Here is a 22,567-nt window from a genome sequence, read left to right on the forward strand (position 1 = left end):
CAGATCAATATCAGCCTGGAGGGAGATGTCCAGCAGAGTTCTCTATTTAGCCTTGATTGAGTTCTCTGTTTAGCCCTTTTCTGTTGCGTATTCTTAGCAGTGACTTGGAGCCAGACACAATTTTGGTATGACACGAAGCTGAAAAGAAGCAAATATCTTGATTGGCTAGAATCATTGATCACAAAATCTCTATAAGATGAAAAGGATTTGGAGTAACAGCTTGAGTTTTAATAAAGATAAATGTAAGATCCTATGCTTAGGTTCAAAAAACCAACTGTACAAGAACAGGAAGGGGGAAATGGGCTAGAAAAGCAGTTTATGTGGGAAAGATCTGGAAATTCCAAGAGAATCTAAATTCAGGATAGTCAGCATTGTGATGTAGCTAGAAAAGGCACCCTTAGAGAGACAGTGTCCAGAAGGGGAAGGTGAGAGTTCTCTTGAATTCTGCCTGGGTCTGACCCATCTGGAGGGTAATGGCTAATTTAGTGTGCCAAATTTTAGACCAGCCATTAACCAGCAAAATTAAGGATGCCCTGAGGAGGATGAAGGCTAATGAAGACCCAGCATCGCAGCATAAATAATGGGTTGAAGAGGAGCAGCAGGGTGGTTCAGTGGATTTAGAGACAGGCAGTCTTGGTTCAATTGTGGTCTCAGACACTTCCTAGCTTTGCCACCCTGGGCAAGTCACTTAACCTCCATTGCCTAACCCTTACACAGTATTAATTCTAAGACAGAAGGTAGGGGCTTAAAAAAGAAGAAGAGATTGAGGAAAGTGGCATTATTTATCCTGGAAGAAAAAAGGCTTGGAAGGGACAGGATTGCTATGCTCAAGGACTTGAAGGGTTGTTATTACAATAGGTGATATAGTGTGGAGGGAAGATTGTTTGGATTTGGAATAAACAGAGACCAGGATTCAAAACCCAACTCAAACTTATTATCCACAAAAAAAGTCTACTGACTTCTCTGAACCTCTGTTTTTATAAATGAGGATATTAATTTCTCTAGCTCTTACCTCAGAGGGCTGTCAAAAGAAGCAAACGAGTATTTTGCAAGTCATAAAGCGAAGATAGAAATATGAGCAACTATTAGAATTGGATCCAGTAGGCAAAATGCAACCAATGGGTGGAAGTTACTGGGAGACAGATATCTGTTCAATGTAAGGAAAATCCTACTGCATTCATTCAAAACAGCAAGAGCTGTCTCAGGAGGTAATGAGTTCCTCCTTCGCAGAGGTGTTAAAGTGGAGGCTGGACCATTTATGAGAGATGTTTTAGAAAAACCTCATGTTTCCCATTGAGGTTGATGGTCCTTAAATTCTTTTAAATCCCCCCTCTTGGTGATTTAGGCCCCCCTTTCATCACACACACACACACCATCTGGTCTCTGTCCCCTGTACTCTGCCAAGAGGAGACCCCTTGGCCACAGCTGTTATATGAGATATTATTTCTTAAGTGAGTTTTAACTAGGAATCAGCTAGATAGTTTAGTGGATAGAAATATGTCTGGAGTCAGGAAGACCTGAGTTCAAATCTGACCTTAGATACATTAGCTGTGTGATCCTACATAAGTCACTTAACTCTGTTTGCCTTAATCTACTGGGGAAGGAAATGACAAACCACCCCAGTATCTCTGCCAAGAAAACCCCATAGACAATATGGTCCATGGAGTCATGAAGAGTTGGACATGACTGAACAACAACCAGTTATATGGCTATCCATTGGCCATCCCTTCCTCTTGTCATTTGACTAGTCCATCTTTCTCTTCCTATCACATGCAATTCTTTGATGGTATCTTGCATTCCCATTCAGAGTCCCTTATTGTTTATACATCACAGCCTATTCTACGATGCCCCTCTCCATTGCCCTCTGGGTAATATTTATCTGTGCCCCTTGTCTTGTTCCCTATAATAACATCAATAAAATGTTACTGGTAAAAGTGATTCTTTACTTTCTGAGAAAGCTTAGATTCAGCAAAAGAACCCTGCAATTTTCTGAAAACAATTCAATAGAATTGGTTTCCTTTGTAATCCTGTGTATTCATGCATTTAAAATGAAAATGAAATTTAATTCAGATTTTAGAACATTATTTCTGAGAAGAAATCTAAATAGGCTTCACCAGACTACCAAAAGGGCCTATGATGGGAAAAAAGTCAAGAAACACTGTTCTATGGAATATGCATCCAAATGTATGTTTGACATAGGGGCACCAGACATTCTTCATCCACTTGATCTTCCCTATGTGCATGGATATACCAAAACGCCTTGAATGCTTGCAGATCTCTATCATTAGGCTCTACTTTATCCTGGGACTTCATTCAATCACAACAATAGCTTCCCCAAACAGGAGCATCTGGAGGATTTCACTGTCACCTCAGACTGGACTTTGCATTGGATCTCCTCCATCACAGTAGTAAACACCTTTGGCAACCTTATAGTCCATCTCTCAGGTTTCTGCCTTGAGTGATATTTGTTGTCAGAGGGTTATATCTTAGAATCAATAGTAAGTATTGGTTCCAAGGCAGAAGAGTAGTAAAGATTAGGCAACTGGAGTTAAATGACTTGCTCAGGATTGTATTTTAATTTAAAATCCAAGATTTTTTTATCTTTTGTTTGAGATTGTATTTTTATAAAAATTGAAGATTTTGATTTTGTTTGAGAAAAGATCTTCAAGGAAGAAGTTTGATAACTCCTAAATCCAAAGAATATCCAGAGAATGAATTGTTGCAGAAAGATGCTGGAAAATCCACACTACATCAAGAAGATCAAGAATGAACTTTGGGTGTGGTTGTTTGAACTGAAGTTTGATTGAACATTTATTGTAAATGTACACATTTATGCCAAAAGGGACTGTCCCTAATTTGGCTTTCTGTCAATGCGCCTAGCAAAACATTGGTTTTGCTTTCTTTTTTTTTCTATTCCTCCCTCACTACTCTAATTTCCTCTTAGAAAATTGAATATTGTATGAATCTGTAGTTAGAAGTGCATTTAGGACTACAAGATGATTATGTTAAATGATCAATGGGGAGACTAGTCTCCCAATGATCATCAGAGGGGATTGTGAATCTTAAAATTTCTCAGACTTGTGAATTCTCAGACTCTACCTTAGAACATTCCCCATTTTAAACAATGAAGGTACTTGATCAGGAATGTGAAAACTCTAACATCACTCCACCCATACTTAGACATACTTTAGGGGAAGATAAAGTTGTAAACTCCTTACTGAATAACTAAAAAGTACTTAAGTCATACTTATAGTGAGGCAAAAGCCCTTAAGCTAGGTCTATTTTTTAAGATCTAATACAAAAGGGTGCTAAGTACCTAAGAGGAAGCAAATTTGGATTTGGACCAGATGATCCCAAAAGCCCCATTCCAGCTCAGAATCCTGTGATTTTTACCTGAGCAAGAATCCCTCTACAACATTCCCAAGAAGTGGTCATCCAGCCTCAGTTTCAAGACCTCCAGCTACCAGAACATTTCCATTTTGGGACAACTTTGTCAGGAAGTTTTCCCTCATATGAAGCTGAAATCTGCCACCCTGTGTTGGTCATGCCTACTGGGGCTAAGCACAAAATGTCTAATCTTTCTTCTAGGTGACAACCCTCCAGACACCTGAGAACTGTTATTACATCTCCCATAATTTTTTGTTTTGCCAAACTGAGCCTCCTATTCCCCTCAAATGATCCTTACATGGCATGGACTCCAATTTCCTTTCCATGCTAGTTATCCTTTGGAAGGGTTCTTGTTCGTCAAGGTCCTTCCTAAAATAGGATATCTAGAAAGGAAATGCAATATTTCAAATGGGACTACAAGGACAGAGCACTGTCATCACCTTTGTTCTGGACATTATACTATTCAAAGAAGGATGGGAATACATTTTTCAGGGGGTTTTGGCCACTATGATAAGCTGTTGATATATTAAGCTCTCAACCCACTGAAACCAGCACCTCTTTTCCCAGCAACGGGATCTCCCTCATCCTGCCCTTAGGTTGTTGATTTCTTGAAGTCAAGTCTAGGAATTTACACACATCCCTATTGAATTCCAGCTGATTCGATCCTGATCCTCCTCCCAGAGTCTTATTCCATGTTTCATTATGGTATGGAGGTAAATCTTAGTTCTTAGAGGCAACGAACGCATTGTCAAGTCTTGACCAGACTGAAAGACTCTCTGTGCACTCCTCATGTGAGAGAAAAAGAATGGCTAACATTCATATAGTGTTTGCTATGTTCCATGTATTATGCTAAGCACTTAGAATTATTATCTCTCATTTGCTCCTCATAACAACCCTGGGAGGTAAGTGTTATTATTATCCCCATTTTACAGAGGAGGAAACTGAAGTAAACAGAGGTTTCACACAGCTAGTAACTATCTGAATGTGGATTTGAACACAGGTCTTCCTGACTCCCAGACAGGTACTATCTCCACGGCACCACCCTGAGACCTAATGATATCTTCTGCCTGAAGACCGTTTAGCTAAATGACAGGGAAGTCATTACCTGGATAATCACTGGGTTATTGAAGTTCTGAGAATGGAATAACTCTCCAAATCCATCTGTTCAGATAGAAAGGAGCTGTGGAACTGCACGTTGGCTATGGGATGGGGGTGGGAGGAGAGGAGGGAAAGAACATAAATCATGTAACCGTGGGAAAATTCTCTTAATTAATCCATTAAATGAAATTTAAAAAAAGGAGCTGTGATCTACACTGGTAGAGGGACGGTGCAGGCAGATGAAGCCATGGGATTTGATCCGTCATCCCAGTCTGCTGGGATCTTTGGGGATCCTGCCTCTAGCATCCAGATAAATTTGGCTCTCAATGTCACGTCTCCTACACATTTGGCAAACAACCATGCTGCCTTTCATGCTTATTACCTGCATGACCATGGCAGAATCACTTCCGTTCTTCGAATCTCAGTTTCCTCATCTGTCAACATGGAATAAAAATACCTATAGTACCTACCTCGTGTAGATTGTTGTGAGGATCAAATGAGAAAATGTATGAAAGGTGTGGTAAAAACCTTAGGCACTACATAATTATCATCTGTTACTATTGGTAGTCATAATAATAGTCATTATAATTTTGGAAAGGACCTTAAATGTCCTGTGTGGGTAGCTGAGTGGCTCAGTGGATGGAGAGCTAGACCTAGAGACAGGAGGTCCCGGGTTCAAATTTGGCCTCTGATACTTCCCAGCTGTGTGACCCTGGGCTAGTCACTTGACCCCCATTGCCTAGCCCTTACCACTTTTCTGCCTTGGCACCAATACACAGTATTGATTCTAAGATAGAAGGTAAGAGTTTAAAAACTTTTGGTTCTTACGTGTCTTCTATCAACCCTACTCCAGGAGAATTTTGTTATTTATTAATTTATTATTTATTCCCATCCCTATCCACTCCTCCCAACACACACACACACACACACACACACACACACACACATTGTCACTCCATTAAGCTTGGGACAGACCAGACATGGGACCAGGGTTCTTCCCCCCCAGAAGGGCTGTAAGTTTATTAAAGAGCAGGAGCGAGTATGAAGTCAGAGATGTGGAGCAAAGGACCCTTACTAAGCCAGGATTGTCCAATACGGCCTCCCTCCCTTCTGGGGGCAGGCAGGACCAGGGTCCTGGTGCTCTTGGCCAGTGGCCATGTTTCCTTTCACTTTTTTTTTTTTAAAAGAAGAATGGCCCCAGAGGTTTTGCCTCCCTCTCATCCCACTTTACCATCTGAGCTTTGCCCCCACCCCTATCCCTCATCATCTACTCTTTTAATTACTGGGGCAGAAGGATGGGAAGGGCAGACAAGATATAAGAGGTTATGAAGGGGAGATTATTCTGGGGGGCTCCCAGTCCGAGCAGCCCAGACAGACAGCAGGCCACAGTCACAGTTAAAGTCATCTTTGAACCTTTGCTCTCTTTCACTTCTCTTATTCCGCCCATTATCATATCCTGGTCATCTTTATTGGCCAAGAGATCGTCTCCCTTTCCACGGCCACCACTCTAATTCAGGTCCTTGTTTCTCAGAGGAATAAGTCCCAGGGAATCAACTGATGGAACCCCAGCTCACATCCAGCCTTTAAACCTTTGAAGACCAGTTTAAATGCCATTTCCTCCAGTCCTCTCATGGACTAGTTACTGCGATTGCCTCCTAATTCCCTCCGGAGGTCTGTGCCACCCTTCTCTCTTTACAGTCATCATCAGACAAATCTTCCCAAAGTGCACTTTCGTCATAAGTCTATGTCACTCTCCTTCTGTTCTCTATATCTATCCCTCCTGTCTCTGTGCCTTTGCCCACCTGCCCCTACACACACACTCCCTTCCTGAAATGCTCTCCTTCCTCATCGTTACAGGGCTCATCCCTACGTGGCTCAGCTCAGTCCTAGAGGCATCATCTGTGATTCCTCATCCTTTCCTGTACTTCTCTCTGCATCCTTACTCCTCCCCAGTTGTGGCATATTTGCTGTGTATGTAGTGGAGAGAGAATCTAGGAAGACAGGTTAAGTCCTGCCTCTGACCTATACTGGCTTTGTAGCCCTGGGCAAGTCACTTAATCTTTTCAGAGATCTAGGAACCTCTCAAAGATTAAAAAGTTGCAGAGAAGGCGCCAACTATTACACTGATAAAGAGAATTTGGTGGAGGGAATTTCTTCAACCAGCACATTTCTTTTCTAGTGAAATCACTGATCTGGTCCTTATTCCTAAATTTCTATTTATTAACCTGTGCAAATGTTGTTTTCCTCCAATAGAATATAAGCTCCCTGAGGGCAGGGACTGTTTCATTTTTGCCTTTGTAACCTCAGTGCCTGGTACATTAGCAATGGGGGTGGGGGAGCTAGGTGACTTAGTGGATTCAGAGCCAGACCTAGAAATAGGAGGTCCTGGGTTCAAATTTGATCTCAGGTACTTCCTAACTGTATGGCCCCAGGCAAGTCACTTAACTCCCATTGCCTAGCCCTTACTATTCTTCTGTCTTGACACCAATACAGTATTAATTCTAAGGTAGAAGGTAAGAGTTTTTTTTGGTTGTTTTTTTAAAGAACTTAACCAATGCTTATTGAACCTTTGAAAAATCATCAATAATTCCTTGATACCAACTCTGTAAAATCCAAATTCTTAATCTTGAGATTCAAGGCTCATTTCTCTGCGCCATGCTCAGGAACCCCACTTTCCCTGTTTCTGCCAAGCTTGTCAGCTCCCATTACCACCTCCCTATCTCTATGTATTGCCTCTACCCAGAAAGAAGGGCCTTTCTTTGCCCAGATATCTTAAATGCTTCAGAAGTCGGGATAAAGGCATCCTCCAAGACCTTTACCCTTTCCTAGCTTATCTGTTTATTATTTGGCACTGCTCGGGACTTAGTTTCAGTCTGAGTTAGGCTGATTTTCCTCGATTGGTATATTGTCTGTTCAGTTTTTTTCATATGCTTATTCTTTCTTACCAAAAGGACGGCAAGGAACAGGGGCTAGTTCTCATGTCCCATTGCCTCTCCCAATGGTGCCCAGGTCTGTGCCCATTCAATAGCACTGATTGAGTCTCTCTTTCCTCCATCTCCCAACTTACTCAAAAGTGATAGCAATGATAGAAGACCTTCCTTCTTCAGCTCTGGCTTACATAACCCCTGTCTGAATGCCCACCACCCTTCACAATGCCCTCTACCACTTGTGATGCCCTTTCTTAGTTTCCTCTGACCCTCACCTGCCCTGGAGCTACCTTCAATGTACTGGAATCATCTTCAAACCCTTACCACCCCCATCCCACCCCACAGTTAAAAAATAGATCTGTATATACATATAATTCTTTTAATATAGAAGTTTTTTAAAAGCCCATCTGAAGAGCCAGCTATCCATGGCTCCTTTCCTCCCAACAGGCACAGATTCTATCTCCTCTCACCTCTCACACAGAGCTCTCTGCCCTACAAGCCTACAGCAAGAGAAATTCTTATATTCTTCTTCCTCCCTCCTATTTTACCACCTATCGAAATTCTATCCATTCTGCCATTCATTCCTACCCACTCAGCTACCATCCATGTATCTCTCTTTCTCTCTCCCTCTGTCTTTCCATTCATCCATCCAACTTCTCAGCTTCCCACACAATTTCCTATATCTATCCATTCAACAATTTAATCCAATCTAATCTTAATCCTATCACTCCATCCATTTCTCTACCCATCTTCCCATAAAACTCTGAATTCTCATATGTGCATTAAATCCTGTTTCTCTCCCCCTAATATCTTTCACCCAAATACTGATCTGACCCTCTCCCACTCATATGTGTTTCTATGTTTAATTAGGTTTCATAACAAACACAACTGCAATGATCCATAACCCCTCTCCTATCCCACCCTATCTCCATGGCAAATGGATAGTTTCTCCATCCTACCCCTAACATCTGCACTAGCTCTCTCCCCCCCAAAGTTGATCCTAGACTTGAGATTCTAAAAGGCCCATTGAACTTCAGCCTTTTTCTAGGTATTTAAGTCTTTTTCTCTTTTCCACTTGGGCTTCTCCGCTGCCATTCTTCCTGTCTATCCTGATCCTAGCCATCTGTCTGACACTGGGGGTTGGAAGATAGTGAGGAAGGGGCATATCCTACCTCTTCTGGCTATAGCTACACCTTGGACTCACTCTCTGGGGGCGGCAGGCGGCCATTCTTCTCTTTGTCTCCTCCATTTCCCCAGTCCGGCCCTTCTCCAGCCCCTTCCTCCTCCACCTTCTCATCCAGCCGGCTGGGGATGGACCAGTAGAGATGCGCGTCAAGCCGAGCAGCAGCCTCAGCCAGCTCTCGGGCACTGCAGGAGGGTGTGGGCACCTCGAAGGTCTCATGGAAGCTGGCATAGTCCACCTCATAGAAGCCGTCCTCCAGGCTCAGTACGGACATGAAGCGGTGACCCCACAGCACCTCATCCACCAGATAGGAACTCCTGGCTTGGCATGTCATCCCTAGGAATTGGAAGAGCAGAAGGAGTCAAGAAAGGGCTTCCTGACTCCATCCTTCCCTCTGTCATCCCTAAAAACTTTATTTCATCCCAAGGCTTCTTCAGCCCTCCTCTGCTTGGCATCTTAGAGACCCTCCCACATGCACTCAGCATCTTCACTTCACCTTATTTCTTCCCCACCTTATTATGGATACTATTATATTTTATTGCTAAATCATTCTTCTTCCCTATCTTTTTCCTCCTTTCAGATTTGTTAAAACTTTGATTCACATTCCCATCTTCCAGAAGGATGCCCCCTACTGACCACCTTATATCTCTCAATACCTTCCTGTCTCCTAGAATGGTCTAGGAATATGCCCATTTGCTATTATAATTTTCTGATGAAAAGGGTCTTGCAAATCACCTAGTCCACCACCCCTCCTAATACTGGAATTTATTTTACAAAGATCTTATCCACTACTCTGTATCTCATTTCAGGTGGACCAGGTACTGGTTTTATTTTTAGCTCTATTCTTACTTAGCAGTCAAATCTCTAAGCCTCTCTGCCTCAGTTTTCTTAGCTGTCAAAGGAGAGACTATTACTTAAAAGAGAAGAATATTTGGTCCTTGGGTAGGAATAAAATACACTCAACAAGGGCTAGTAAAACATATTTTCCTGGTGTCCTGGGAACATGATATAGTGGGCGTTAAAATGAAAAGAGAAAGGAAAAATTTTAAGAACTTGGTATCATGAATATCTATGTTGTATCTTTATCTATAATAGATACAACAAAGGCAAAATCCCTTTATAACTGCTATATTCCTTGCAACCCTTTCTCTCCATTCACATAGCCACTATTTTAGCTCAGAATTGCATAGCTTCTTGTTGGGCTTATTGGATTGCCTACTAATGGGTCTCTCTGACTCAAGTCTCCCTCTTCTCCACAGTTAACAAAGTTATTTTCCTAAAGTTTAAGTCTGACAATGTCACTCCCCTATTCAAGAAACTTCAATGACTATTGCTTCTAGAATCAAGTGTGATCCCTCCTCCTGAATCACCTTGAAACAGCTAGGTGGCACAATCAAGCATTGGGCTTGCAGTCAGACCTGAGTTCAAACCCAACCTCAGACACAAAGTAGCTCTGTGACCTGGGCGAGTCACTTAACCTCTGTCTGCCTCAGTTTCCTCAAATGTAAAATGGGGATGATAAGAGTCCTTATCTCCCAGGCTTATTGTGAAGATCCAATGAAAAAATAATTGTAAATGCTTAGGCCTGTGCCTGGCACACAGTAGGCACATAATAAATGTTTTCCCCCTTCCTTCTGTTAGGCATTTAAAGGTCTTTACAACATGGCCCCAGACTCTCTTTATAGCCTTATTGTCCATTCCATGCTGCAGTCCAGCCAAACTGGAGTTCTTTATATTCTTTACTCTTGACCCTCCATCTTCTATTTCCATGTCTTTGTACCAGCCAGTGCCCTTACCTTGAATGAACGTATTCCTCACTCTCTTCCACCTCTTAGAATTTTTGCTTTCTTTCAAGGCTTACAGCCTTTTACATGAAGCCTTTCTTCCTCATAATAGCTCCTCCTTGTGTCCTCAAAAACTTTGTATTTATTTTGTGTAAACATAGATGTACATATCGTCTCCCTCATTCGAATGTAAACTCCTTGAAGACAGGAATTATTTCCATTATTATCTTTGTATTGTCAGTGCTTAGCAAATTCTTGGCACATAATTGTCACTTCATGAATCTCTGTTGATGTATTGATGGAGTAGCATGCTATAGGAGCATGCTCATGGGGGAGAGTATCCCAAAAGGGACAAAGCATTACCCATGGCCTCAGTTGCCTAAATTCAAAAGAATAAGTAAAAATCAGTGGCAGCTAGAGATACGACTTTCTTTTATTTTTTAAAACCCTTATCTTCTGTCTTAGAATCAATACTAAGTATAGGTTCCAAGGCAGAAGAGGGGTAAGGACTAGACACTCGGGATTAAATGATTTGCCCAGTGTCACAAAACTAGGAAATGTTTGAGGCTAGATTTGAACTCAGGGCTTTCCATTTCCACATCTGGCTCTCCATCCTCTGAGCAACCTACCTGCTCCGAGAGACTGTAATTTCTAGGAAGCAAATTAGACCTCATAGGCAATTATGCTAGTAATTGTTGTTACTCAGTTGTTTTAGTCATCTCTGACTCTTTGTGAACACATTTGGGGTTTTCTTGGCAAAGATACTGGAGTGATTTGCTATTTCATTCACCATCGCATGAGGAAGCTGAGGTCATCATAGTTCAGTGACTTGCTAGTAAGAATTTGAGGCCAGATTTGAACTCAGGAAGATGAGTCAGAACTGGGTTTTCATGACTCTGCTTTACCACTCTGCCTATTTGCAGAAGAAATGGTAGTGAGATCAGGAGACCTCTGATACTTGCAAGTCACTTCATCTCTCAGGTTCAGTTTGCTGATGTGTAAAATGGGACTAGGGAAGCAATCGTGTATAGAGGAGAGGGATAGCCATCAGTCAGGCTTCAGACTTGTTCCTCAAACTTCTAACTGTGTAACCTTGGGCAAGCCACTATCCGCTTATCCCAAGGTAACTTTGGGACTAGAAGGTTGCAATCTGCATTATATAGGAAGTTCCTCATTGGGAACTCCTAGGATGGATGAAATTGTGGGTGAGGTTAAAAATGTACATAATAATACCTGTACTACCTACCTCTTAAGGCAACTGGGTGGTACAGTGGCTAGAGTGCCATGCCTGGAGACAGGAAGGCTTAACTTCCTGAGTTCAAATTTGACCTCAGAGATTTATTGGCTGTGTGACCCTAGGCAAGTCACTTATCCCTGCTGGCCTCAGTTTCCTTAGCTACAAAATGAGCTGGAGAAAGAAAGGGCAAACCATGCTGGTATCTTTGCCAAAAAAATAAAAACAAAACCCAAATAGAGTCACAAAGAGGTAAACCAACTGAAAATGATTGAACAACAACATAAAAAACCTACATCTCAGAATTGTTATGAGGGAAGTGCTTTATAAACCTATAAGCTTTTGTTACTGAGAGAAGTAATCCCTTCCTTACCACTACCAATGCCATCTGCCACCAGATAGGTCCAAGAGCTGGGAATAGCAACATCCCCCAGATCAGTAGCTTTGTTTCTAGCCCAGCTCTTGAAACTATTATTAGGGGAAATAGCTCTCGTGGAAAAGGGACCAGCCATCCCTACCAATTGCCATCTACAAGGCAGGCAAGCCAGCCTACTGAAGCAGCAAGGCACCCTGAGGGAAAGACAGGAGGCAGAATGTGCCAGGCAAGTCAAAACACTGTTACCACCTCAACAATCACCTTCTCTCAAACCCTGAGCCCCCAGACCCTCGTCCCTGGCTTCCAGCCAGGGCTTTAGAGCCATCATTGAGGGGAGTAATCACCGTGAAGAAGAGGCCCACCTTCACCCAGGCATAAGTAAGTCCATGAATCCAGGGAGTGAGAGCACTTTCCAAACCACCAGCCTCCCCCCTGAAGCCGTCACACTGGGAAGCAACTCTTGTGAAGATGCATCCTGGCAACTGCTTCTGAAGATAATGGAGCCCTGCCTCCTTAGCAGACACAGTTATTGAAGATGAGAAAAGGCAAGTTCTCACCACAAAGCTCTTGTCACTGTCAAATAGTTCAGGATCAGAAACAGGTTTTCATCAGTGGAAATTACATTAAGGAAGACATATTGCCATTGATAAATGGTCAAAGGGTATGAATAGGCATATTCAAAGGAAGAAATTCAAGATATCAATAGCCATATGAAAACATAATTCAAATCAGAGAAATGCAAATTAAAGCAAAGCTGAACCTCACCCCTAGCAGACTGACAAATGTTGGAGGGCCTGTGGGAAAACAGGCACATTAATGACCTATTGATGAAGCTGTGAATTGGTCCAGCTATTCTGAAAAGCAATTTGGAACTATGTCCCCAGAGTAATTAAACTATACATACTCTTTGACCTAGCAATATTACTACCACGCCTCTACTCGCAAAGAGATCAGGAAAGAGGGGTCTTTATATACAAAAGTATTTATAGCAGTTTCATTTGGTGGAAACAAAGAATTGGAAGGTAAGTGGATGCCCATTAATTGGGAAATGGATAACCAAATTGGAATGCTTTTGTGCCTTAAGAAATAATAAGAGGGATGGTTTCAGTGAAACCTGAGATTACTTAAATGAACTGATACAGAATTAAGGGAGAAGAACCAGAAGATTCTTTACTGTAAATCCAATGCCCTACTTACTATGTTGAGCTGCCTCTAAAGGAATTTTTGATTTTTTTATTTGTTTGTTTTGTTTTTTGTTTTTAAACCCTTACCTTCCATCTTGGAGTCAATACTGTGCATTGGCTCCAAGGCAGAAGAGTGGTAAGGGCTAGGCAATGGGGGTCAAGTGACTTGCCCAGGGTCACACAGCTAGGAAGTATCTGAGGCCAAATTTGAACCCAGAACCTCCCATCTCTAGGCCTGACTCTCAATCCACTGAGCCACCTAGCTGCCCCCTTGTTTTTATTTTCTATAAATTGTGGGGAGTGGCCACGTGGAGAAGACTGAAGAAGGGATGAAATCGTTGCTTTAGGCAATGAAAATATTATAACTAATGATGGTAAGAAGGTAGAACTAATCCGTTTATATTGTTTCTATTTAATCTTCCAAGGGGGAGGATCCTCAGATGAGGAAAGACAGAATAAAAATGGCTAGCCACAAATGGAAAGCCAAGCTAGTTGAGGAGTTGACAGTACAATATTTGGCTGACCTCAATAATTCAAATCAATAGATCCTGATGACTTGGCTCTTGGACTTTACATCCTAGGATATTAACACAACTGACAGATGGGCCTGCTATGACGCCAAAATATTTGAAAGGTTTTGGAGAAGATGATAGGTGCTGCAGGGCTAGAGCAAATGTCTTGCTTTAAAAAAAAAAAAAGGTAAAATAAGTAAGTTTGACTTCTACCAACAAAGTTCTAGGACACTTTACTAAAAGGATGTTTTGTAGGTGTTTCTTTCTACCTTAACATTCCTTGTCCATGCCCAGTCTCTCATTTAAGGTGATAAGCTTCCTTGCATGGTTTGGCCTCCCCTTCATCAGCTTCCTCAACCCTCTCTTTCCTCGACCTTGGCTACCCTTGGCAGATTTCATCTTGACTCAAAACCTTCATGATCTTGAACTCTCAAATCCCCTATTCTCTTCACATTCTTCGGTCCTTCCATCATTCCCTCTGTGTTCTGAATCTGTTCTTTGTCTTTTACTATGAACTTTATAATATAATCATGGAATTTCTGGGTTGGAAGGGACCTCAGAGTCCATTTAGTTCAATTCATCTTTGGATAGAAATTCCCTGTACAAACATAAACCAGAAATGATCATCCAACCTGTGCTTGAAAATTTCAAATAACGGAGAACCTACTAATTAATGAGGCAGCCCATTCTGTTTTTTTTAAATAGAGCTAATTGTTAGGAATTTTTTTGCTTATATCATGCCTAGGCTTGACTCTTTGTAACTTTTACCCTGTAATTCCAGTTTTGCTCTCTAGGACCAAAGAGAATAAGTTTAAGGAACTTAAATTCTAAAGAGGAAAGACAATGAACACATAAAGGGGAGGAAGAAAGGAGAAGGGAATGTGAGTAGTGGCATGGTTTAAAAATGGCTGAAAAATGAAGTAGAGACCTGGTTCCAGGAAAGATAAGGTAAAAACTCTCTCATTAGAGCTCAGAGTCCCTGCAGCAGAGTCCAAGCACTAATGAAAAGGGGGTAAGGAATATGGACAGAATACAGGAAGCATGATCTGGAAATGATCATGTAGTTATAGTCTAGAGAGTCATTTAGAAGACTAACAGATTGAATATCTTACCTGTAGTCACACAGCTGATGAGACTTAAAAACCTATCCACTTATACCACATTTACTATCATTGTCTTGTATGGTAGGTGCTTTATAAATGCTTTTTGAGTGGCTAATTGGGTTCTCCAATCCTGGAAGTCTCATAAAAGCTGAATAACTACTTGCAAATGATATTGTGTTTGCTTCCTTGGTTCTTTGGCGAGGAGACCCTCTCTCGGTTGGTTTTTCAGTGGGACATTCTTTACAATTGTTAAGGGAGATCTTTAAGATCCCTTAAAACTTTTAGTTCCTATGGTTCAGTGATTAGATTTTCAAGCTCCTCCTCAGCATTAAGAGACTGGACATTTAATCTCTGCTTAAACATTTCTAATGATGATGATGACTATCCTTTGAGAAGCAATCTGTTTCATTGTTAGTCAATCTGTAGTTATGTTGAGTCAAGATGTGTTGCCCTATATGTCTTACCTCTTTACCCTCTCTAGCTCAGCTTTCTTGGGAAGCAGGGAATGAGTCTATTCTCTTCTACAGTTGTACATAGGTTTGAAGTCAGCTCTCACATGTCATTAGTCATTTCCAAATCAAACACCCCACATTCCCTCAATTGTCCTTCCTGTGACAAGAATTTAAGGTTTCATCAACTTGATTATGCTCCTTTGGGTACGTTTGCCAACTTTGCCAACATCATTTAAAAAGTATGGTGCCCAGAACTGACAACAATACTTTGGTATTAGTAAATAAGTTCAGGAAAGTTAGACCCATAGATATATCCCTATAGATCTGCCATAGAAGACCAATTTCCTTCTCAAAACTATGAACCTGTAACCTGAGATATCTCTGGGTAGAATAAGATTTTATTTTTCCCATGGCATATGAAGTACTATTGGAATTAGGTTGGGGTAATGTGGGGGGAGGGACAGGTATCGGGGGATAATGATGAGGAAAGAGGCAAGTGGATTAGTGACTTTAGAAGCACTAGGAAGAGAAGGGAGAAGACTGGAGTGGTGCCCCAGAGGCATGATGGAATGATGGGGAGATAATAAAACGAACAAGATTGAGGCTAGTTGAAATATTGGGAGAAGGGGTAGATGCTGAAGAGGTTGATTCTGACACATTCGTTTGACAGGGAGAAACCAGCAGGGGGCAGCAGGAGCTCTGAGACGACCAGATGGCAATTTGAAAGCTCTCAGCTTTGGGAGTAGGGGATGTCTCAACCTACAGTTCTTCAGTGACTGGGTACCATTCTCTGATGACCTTAAGCTCCTTCCCAATATCCCTCAATCTTTGAGAGACTGGGAAGGAGAGTTAGAATGGCGAGGTGGAGGGAGAACTTTTAGAGAAGACCATTTAAAGGCACTGACACAGAAACAATGCATTTCTTTGCTCCAAATGAGCACCTCCATCTCTATGTGTCCTCATATTCTGACCTCCCAGGCACTTGTCCCTTGCCCCACACTCCTATTTCCTTGTCTCTATCCTTTACCCTACACTGGGTTACTTAATTACCCTTCTCCCACTTCCAATTTTATTTGCAGTCTCAGCCCCTGCTCTTCTCTGGGTCTCTGGGCCTGTTTCTCTCCTCTCCCAGCCATTTGGCTGTAATTCCCCCCAGATTTTCCAATCTCAGGGTGATTCAACTTAAAAAAAAAAAAAACCTTCCCCACCTTCTAGTATCCCTAGTCCCTCTTCTGTTCTGTAACTTTGCCCATCCATTCCCCTAACTTTATACTTCCCTATTTCCCAGACACCTGTCTGTTGTCTGCAGCTAAAAAAGTGAATGCATTCTTAGGTTGTGCTGAGAGGCACAGAACAAAGGTGATAATTCTGCTGTACTTTGACCTAATCAGACCTCATCTGGGGTATTGTGTTTAATTTTGGGTACCATAATTTAGGGTGGACATTGATAAGCTTGAGAGTGTCTAAAGGGTGTAAAGGGCCTGGAGATTGTCTTCCTAAAATCTGGGAATGTTTATCTTGGAGAAAAGAAGACTTAGAAAGATGTGAGAGCTGTCTTCAAATATTTGAAGGTTATGCAGGAGAAGGATTAGACTTTTTTGCTTGATTCCAAAGGGTCAAGCCTAGGAACAAAAGGTAGAAGGTGCAAAGAGATAGATTTCAGGTTCAAATAAAGAAAAATTTCACAACAATTTGAGTCGACCAAAAGTGAAATGGGCTGCCTCAGATAGTGATGAGGTTTGTTTGCTTGTTTTCCCCTCTGGGGTTGCTGTAGAGAAGATTCCTGTTCTGGGATAACATAACCTCGAAGGTTCCTTCCAACTCTTAAAATTTCCAGATTTTGCATCTCCCTCCCCATCCCCAAGCCTCCCCAATACTTTGTTCTACTTTAATCTCCATCTTCCGCTCTATTCCTCAGCCTCTAAAGCAGCTCTTCCCATTCCTTTGTCTACCTTTGAACAATTCTCCATTAATCCCTTAGGTCTATAATCTCTTATCTTCTTGCCCTTCAACCTCCTGCCCATCTGCCAGAGGGCATTACCTTCTCCACACTGTCCTAGTTGTCCTCCTTTCCACATATTCATAAAAATGTCTATAATCCTCTCTTCTCCCACCACGGGTACTTGCCCCATTTCCCACTCTCCCTGTCTTCTAACCCCCTCATATTCTTCACCCCCACCCTGCCCCCTTCTTCCCTGCCCCAGTCCCCGCACCAGTGGCCTCCACCATGCCCTCAAGGATCACCACGATCTCGAAGTCGTCCCTCTCGAGGGCACGGCGTGACGCCTCCCAGAAGGGGCTGGAGGCATCTATCTCGTGACTGATAACAAGTGGGGAGACAAGGAAGAGACGGTCATCGCCAGTGTCAAAGCCGACACTGAGGTCGGTCTGGTGCAGGGGGATGAACTCGCCCTCGAGCGTCTGGCGCGAGCGGATGAGTTTAGCGCGGATCGAGGCTTCCACGATGTGAGACGAGCGCAGGTCACCCACGCGGAACATGAGGCACAGGCGCCCGTCACGCAGTGATACCACGGCGTGCGAGGAGAAGACGAGCGTAGCGGCGCGCTTGTTGGGCTGCGAGATCTTGACGAACATGCAGCCCACCATGAAGGCATTGACCATGGAGCCCAGGATGGCCTGCAGCAGCAGCAGCGCGATACCCTCGGGGCACTGGTCCGTGATGACGCGGTGCCCGTAGCCGATGGTGGTCTCGGTTTCGATGGAGAAGAGGAAGGCGGCCACGAAGCCGTTGAGGTTGTTCACGCAAGGCGTCCACGTCGTGTCCTCCAGGTGCTCCAGGTCCCCTCGGCCGTAGGCGATTAGCCACCAGATGGCGCCGAAAAAGAGCCAGGTGAGCGCATAGGCGAGCACGAAAAAGAGCAAACTGAGCCTCCACTGCAGGTCCACCAGCGTGGTGAAGATGTCTGTCAAGTAGCGGTACGTCTCCCGCACGTTGCCCTGCTGTACATTGCACTTGCCGTCCTTCTCTACATAGCGCTGGCGGCCACGTCGGGGTTGACGCTCAGGAGGCTCACGCGGCTCAGCACGCGCCGTCAGGGCGCGGGGGAGACCCCCGGGGGGCTCCTCGGGCCCAGGAGAGAAGGCTGAGTTTTCCTGAGCCATGTCAGCAGCGACGGTTCTCGTAGGCTGCGGGGATGGAGGGGACAGTGCAAAGTTAGAACGAGGTCTGGAGGTACTGAAACCGAACGAACCTCTCTCCATTTCCACCTCTGCTTCACCTTCAGTGGCCCTGACTGGCAGGCGTGCAGAGAGAACCAATGAGTTGCATTTAGCATCAGAGGACCTGAATTCTAATCTCTTACCTGCCCACTTTTACCTCTGTCACCTTGGGCAGGGTGACACGGACTTCACCTCCCTGGCCCTCAGGCTCCTCGTTTGTCAAATGATGCGTTTGCCTAGGTGATCTCCAAAGCCTCTTCTAGCTCTAAAAGTAGAATGCTACTCTTAGTAGCTCCTTGAAGACAGACTTCATTTTTTGCCTTTTATTCCCAACCCTTCGAATAATGCCCAGCACACAGTGAGATATACAATGAAGATGGTGTTTGCAGTGTCATCACCTGTGAGGTATCATCTACCTCATAGAGTTGTAAGGATCAGATGAGACAGAAAGTAATGGACTGAGCAAACCCTAAAGCTCTAAGGGTACACATAAGTTATTAGTATTTTTAAATGCATGTTAGTGGGTTTTAATTAAATTTATGTAAACATTCTTTAATCTCATGGAAATTCAAGGTACCTGCATCCTAATCCAGAGAGAGCTCTATACATTCCATTTTACTAAATAGCCTCCATTCTTTCTGTACTAGGAATTACTGCCATTTTACCCTGTCCAGGACCTAAAACACAATTTTTTATGAATTATTTCTGGCCACCCCTTCTCTTCTTCATTGTTGCCTTCCCAGTTCTCCTTTCCCTTTACTCTGGAAATGTGAAAAATGAGTCTTTCATCCTTCCACCCATCTCACCTCAATCCCCCATTCTTCTCTACCCCCATAAGGAGATAATAATAGCTCTTATTTATTTAGCTCTTCATGGTTTACAAAATTCTTTCCTTACAATAAGCCTGCAGGGAAGGTGGTGCAAATATTTTTATCCCTCTTTTACAGATGAAGAAACTGAAGGTCAGAGAGGTGATGTGCCTTCTCTGCTTTAATTTAGGCTCAATCTCATCTTCTGACTTTAAATCCAGGAGTCTTTCCACTAATACTATTTTACCTCTATAGGAAGGCCAAAATGGAACTCTGGGTTTAGAAAATAAGTGGAGGCTTTCTGGGCTAGGGAAACTCCCTCTAGAAATTCTAATTGAGGTCTAGTCACCATCCTCTTTGCTGCAAGGTTAGCCCAGTTTTCTTTTGGTCCTGTTCAATGAAAGAAAGATGAGAAAGAGAGAAGTGCCCTCCTTTAGACCATGAGGGCCTCAGAAATAAAGAGGGCAACAGAATTGAGTTTAAAGGAGGCTGGACTTGTACCTTCAGAATAACTGGTGGTGGGTTCTGTCTCTCAATGTGCCTGGATTTCTCCATTTGAAGAAAAATATTAGAACAATAAAATGAAGCTCTAGTCCACATCCTATCCTCTTCAGATCCCTCTTCCTCATCCCTCTTAGCATCTGGCATAGCCTCCTATTTTACATTGACTAATCCACTCTTTCCCCTTCCCTAATTTTGGCCTTTTCCATGAATCTTATCCTGATTAGTCCTGTTATCCCCTCCTTTCTTTTTCTCCATCACAAAAGACCTCTTCCAGCAATCAGCACCTGAAAGTTGCCTGGACTCCAACCCCAAATTATATGGAGTCCAACTTAAGTTGATAATTAGAGAATATAGAGAACAGAATGAAAAAGGATGGTAATAACAGGGAAGAGGGATATTATGGAGTGGAAGAGAGGGAGAGGAATTGATAGAAGGGTCACTGTTGGCTTCAGAATCTGTCCAGGATCTGCAGAAAAATTGTCTAGATTTTTACCTACAGGCCCTAGAGCTATTATAGCCATATCCTCTATAGGAGAGGAACTTGAAAAAAATGTTTCAGGGCCCCCAGGGACAGACCATTCCTGGATATTCTCCAGGAAAGCTCAGGGAATACCATTCTAACCACACAGTGTAGTATTACCCTAACTTTGAACAGGATGGTAACAGACAATTCCTTCCCTCTCCCCCCTCCTCCCATCACTGACCTCTTTTTTCCTCCACTGCGGCTAGAATTGTCCTCCTGGAGTGATTTCTAAGCATTTGCCAACTCAGAAGTCCTAGGCCACTCAAAAAATTACTCAGCTGGCCCTCTAGCCCCTCTCAAAGTGGTCCAGCTCCATTACAGTCTCTGGTGTTCTTTCTCCCATCCTGTCTGCTAGATGACCCTCCTTCTCAGGGCTATGAATGGAATCCAGACATTCATCTCCCTCAGAACAGTCTTTAGTAACCTTCTCCCCTCATGCATTATTCCAGAATTAGGACTGACCCTCCTCCCATTCTTTTCCCGTCCTAACCCCTTTGTTCCTGTTAGGTTAGAGAGAGACTTCCCTCTCCCTTGTAGGGTGTGAAAAGACCCAAATCACTTTCCATCCCAGGATTTACCCAGTCTCTCTTTGCATTTCTCCCCACCTTCCTACCTTATCCTCTGTGGACTCTCCTTTTCCCCATTCCCAAAGATCCTCAGTCCTTCAGTCTCCTTTTGTATCACTGCCCCCTCCCAAAACATACACCACAGGCAGTGGAAAATATGAGTATTGGGAGAGTAACCTTCCACAAGGTGGTCTGAAGAGAATTTAAGGGATCTAATCCCCCCATCCCTCATCCCATCCTCCCTATTGCCACAGAAACCGGGACCCCCAGACCCTGAATCCCCCATCCACAACTCAACTCACAGTGCATAGGGAGCAGAGGAGACAGCAGCAGGGCCCCCCGGGGGGTGGCGTCCATGCCCCTGACACCTCCCCCCCCAGGGCAGCCCCCCCAGGAGATTGGAAGTCGAGGACACCAATGTTTTTCCTAAATTTAGCGGCAGCTCCGACCAGGACTGGCTATCTGTGTCATCCTAACTTCCCAGGCTCCCCTGCTCCTGCTTGTTTCCACGGTAACCAGTCTGGTGGCCTCCTAGGCGACGGCTCCCGCCCTCTCTCTACTCTCCCCCAATCCTGGGTACCACTAGATGCTGATCAACACACTAGGGTTATTTTTAGCTAATATTTACCACACTCCTCTCCACTCCTTGCACCAGACCTCCCCCCCTCTACCACCAATGAAGTCTACAGAAACTCCTTTTCCTTTTGGGGATCTAATAGGTTTGAAGATAGGAGCAGAGCTGGGCTTCCTGGGGATATCAGAGATCTCCCCCAAGAGGAAAAGGTAAAATCACATCTTTTAGGAATATATAGGCAAAATGAGCTCCTCCCTGACTTGAATCCAACCAACCATGAGATTCTTCAGGTTGTATTAGTCCAACTTTACCCTGAAGTGAGTGCAGGGGAGATTGAGAGGAGTCTCAGGTTGATCAAAAGAAGTGGCACAGGCATTGAGGAAGTATTAGCAGGCAGAAAGTTAGGGGCTATGAAATCCAGAGTAAGTCACATAAATAATCTTAAGTTCTTTGTGCTTCAGTTCCTTTATTATATATATATATTACATATATATATATATATACATATAATCCCAGTATCCTTTTCCCTTTACCTAATTCACTGATTCATTGTATCACCTTAAAATAATATAAAAACATTTAAAAGATACATAATACAAGCATGATTCCATCTATGTAGGTAGTCCCTTCAATGATCCACAGAGGCAGAAGTGCTATAGTAGATAGAATGCTGGGGACTAAAGTCAGAAAGATGTGAGTTAAAATGTGACCTCAGATACTTACTAGTTGTGACCTTGGGCAAGTCATTTAGCTTCTGTTTGCCTTAGTTTCCTCATCTGTAAAATTGGGGTAATAATAGTACCTATCTCCCAAGGATAGTTGTGAGGATCAAATGAAACAGTATTTCTGGAAGCAACTAGGTAGCATAGTGGATAAAATACCAGGTCTGGAGTCAGGAGGACTCAGGTTCAAATTTGACCCCAGACACTTTCTAGGTGTATAACTCTGTACAAGTCACTTGACCCCCATTGCCTAGCCCTTACTGCTCTTCTGCCTTGGAACTGACACTTAGTTTTGATTCTAAGACAGAAAGTAAGGGTGTTTTTTTTTTTTTTAAAAAGAAACTTTGTTAAGCACTTAGCACAGTGACACATAGTAGACACTAGATAAATGTAGCTACGAATGTTGTTGTTGTTATTACTCTTCCATATATTTAATGACATTTAAAAAA

At 43.1% G+C, this 22,567-nt stretch overlaps 1 protein-coding gene across 1 annotated transcript; it reads right to left on the reverse strand.

The window, feature by feature from the left end:
* Positions 1 to 22: 22 nt before the first annotated feature.
* Positions 23 to 21,327, reverse strand: KCNJ9 (potassium inwardly rectifying channel subfamily J member 9). Its single transcript, XM_001379439.4, has 4 exons — positions 21,125 to 21,327; positions 17,454 to 18,387; positions 8,585 to 8,931; positions 23 to 138 (listed from the first exon to the last, which is right to left on the reverse strand). Exons 2-3 carry the CDS (start codon positions 18,361 to 18,363, stop codon positions 8,600 to 8,602), a joined length of 1,242 nt encoding a protein of 413 aa, XP_001379476.2. The 5' UTR covers positions 18,364 to 18,387; positions 21,125 to 21,327; the 3' UTR covers positions 23 to 138; positions 8,585 to 8,599.
* Positions 21,328 to 22,567: the final 1,240 nt, after the last annotated feature.

Source organism: Monodelphis domestica, chromosome 2, assembly GCF_027887165.1.
Source record: "Monodelphis domestica isolate mMonDom1 chromosome 2, mMonDom1.pri, whole genome shotgun sequence".
In the NCBI taxonomy this organism is placed as follows: domain Eukaryota; kingdom Metazoa; phylum Chordata; class Mammalia; order Didelphimorphia; family Didelphidae; genus Monodelphis; species Monodelphis domestica.

Coding starts and splice junctions, on each gene's coding strand:
- KCNJ9 (XM_001379439.4), bottom strand. CDS start 18,363: ATGGCTCAGGAAAACTCAGCCTTCTCTCCTGGGCCCGAGGAGCCCCCC. Junction 8,932..17,453: donor GGGCATGGTGGAGGCCACTG/GTGCGGGGACTG, acceptor TCCAATTCCTAG/GGATGACATGCCAAGCCAGG.